General features: G+C 47.5%; 1 protein-coding gene across 1 annotated transcript in view; it reads left to right on the forward strand.

The window, feature by feature from the left end:
• Positions 1–1,141, forward strand: part of RSF1 (remodeling and spacing factor 1) — a 30,026-nt gene extending 28,885 nt beyond the window's left edge. The window contains exon 16 of the mRNA XM_010132806.1: positions 567–1,141. Within this exon, the coding sequence (XP_010131108.1) occupies positions 567–1,141 (575 nt within the window). The remainder of the gene's footprint in view (positions 1–566) is intronic.
• The last annotated feature ends 503 nt before the right edge of the window (positions 1,142–1,644 follow it).

Here is a 1,644-nt window from a genome sequence, read left to right on the forward strand (position 1 = left end):
TGCCCCATTCCCTGACAGTGCGCAAGGCCAGGTTGGACAGAGCTTTGAGCAGCCTGCCCTAGTGGAAGGTGTCCCTGCCCATGGCAGGGGTTGGACTAGATGATCTTTAAGGTCCTTTCCAACCCATAATTCTATGAAATTGGGGGTGGCGGGTCTATGCTACAGTTGTGTGTGTGTGTGTGTATCTATCCCTCTGTGATAGTGGAGCTGTTGTTTGGGCTCTCAGTTTCTGGAAGGGTGTAAAGCCAGTGCTTTGAGATTAGGGATACGCTCCCTGTCACTCCCAGCATGCAGTTTCCACCTTTAGGAGGAACGAACCTACCTCCAAAACTTTGGGTACTCCTTAGATTGGAAACAGAGTATCAACAAATTGATACAGCGGTCTTTGCTGCTTGAGCAGTTTATTTAAAAAAGTAAAAAGTGGTTTGACATGGTTGGGGAATCTGGGGAAGGAGACAGAAACATGTGTGGTGACAGAGACGAGAGCGTGAAAGATGAAAAATAAGTGTAATTGTTCCGGCTGCGTTCAGGTTTGCTAACGGCTTTAAGTCTGCTGCTTATTCCAGAGAGCTACACATCGAAGAACTCCGAAGATGATGAATCCACAAAGGAGTCAAAGCGATTGATTCGAAAACGTCGGCGAAGTACAGATGACTACTCTGAGGAAGAAGGAGAGGATGAGGAAGATGAAGGGAGGCCGGTGCGCAAACGGCTGAATCGAATCGAAACAGACGATGAAGACAACTGCGAAAACGCTAATGAGGACACGGAAAACCCCGCCCCCGCAAATAAGCTGCCAGCACCACAAGCTCCTCCAGACAACTCCAAGAAGCACTGCTACCGGATAGAGAGCGATGACGAAGATGACTTTGATAACGTAGGGAAGGTAGAGAGCCCTTTGGACTACAGCCTGGTGGACTTGCCTTCCACCAACGGACAGAGCCCTGGTAAAACCATTGAGAACTTGATTGGCAAGCCGAGCGAGAAGACCCAGGCCCCCAAGGACAGCACAGCCAGCGCCAGCCTGGCACCCAACGGGACAGGGAGCGGGCAGGAGGCGGTAGGGCCAGAGGAAGATGAAGACGAACTTTTGAGAGTGACTGACCTTGTTGATTACGTCTGTAACAGTGAACAGTTATAAGACTTCCATTTTTGTGCTAATTTATTCCACGGTAGCTCATACCAGCGGGCCAGTTATTAAAAGCTGTTTTATTTTTCCTAGAAAATTCTCCACTACAGTATCACTTTTTAGAAGCGAGAATCTCACCAGTCCTGCAGTCTTTCTGTGAAGTGACCAGTTTTGAACTTTGAAGATAATTGCTGTAAATTCCCTCTCTTACCCCCTGACCCCTCCCCCCCCCTTCTCCTTCCAAGTCCATGGTCCTGGGTAATTTCACTCACAAAAACCTTATAACAACAAGAGATTTGTATATTTTTGACTTTATATTTCCTGAGTGCGTACCAGTTTGTGGAAATGGGTGGCCTAAGAAAGCATTCCAAATCGGTCAGGGCCCAAACCGGAACTGGGGCGGGTTTGGCTCAAGGGGTGGGAGGGGTGTGCAGAAGCACTTGTGCTTTAGCTTTTTCATATGAGATATATATTATATTTAAATGTTCACAACTTAGACTACAAATTAACAGACA

Source organism: Buceros rhinoceros, unplaced genomic scaffold, assembly GCF_000710305.1.
Source record: "Buceros rhinoceros silvestris isolate BGI_N320 unplaced genomic scaffold, ASM71030v1 scaffold6243, whole genome shotgun sequence".
Lineage (NCBI taxonomy): Eukaryota > Metazoa > Chordata > Aves > Bucerotiformes > Bucerotidae > Buceros > Buceros rhinoceros.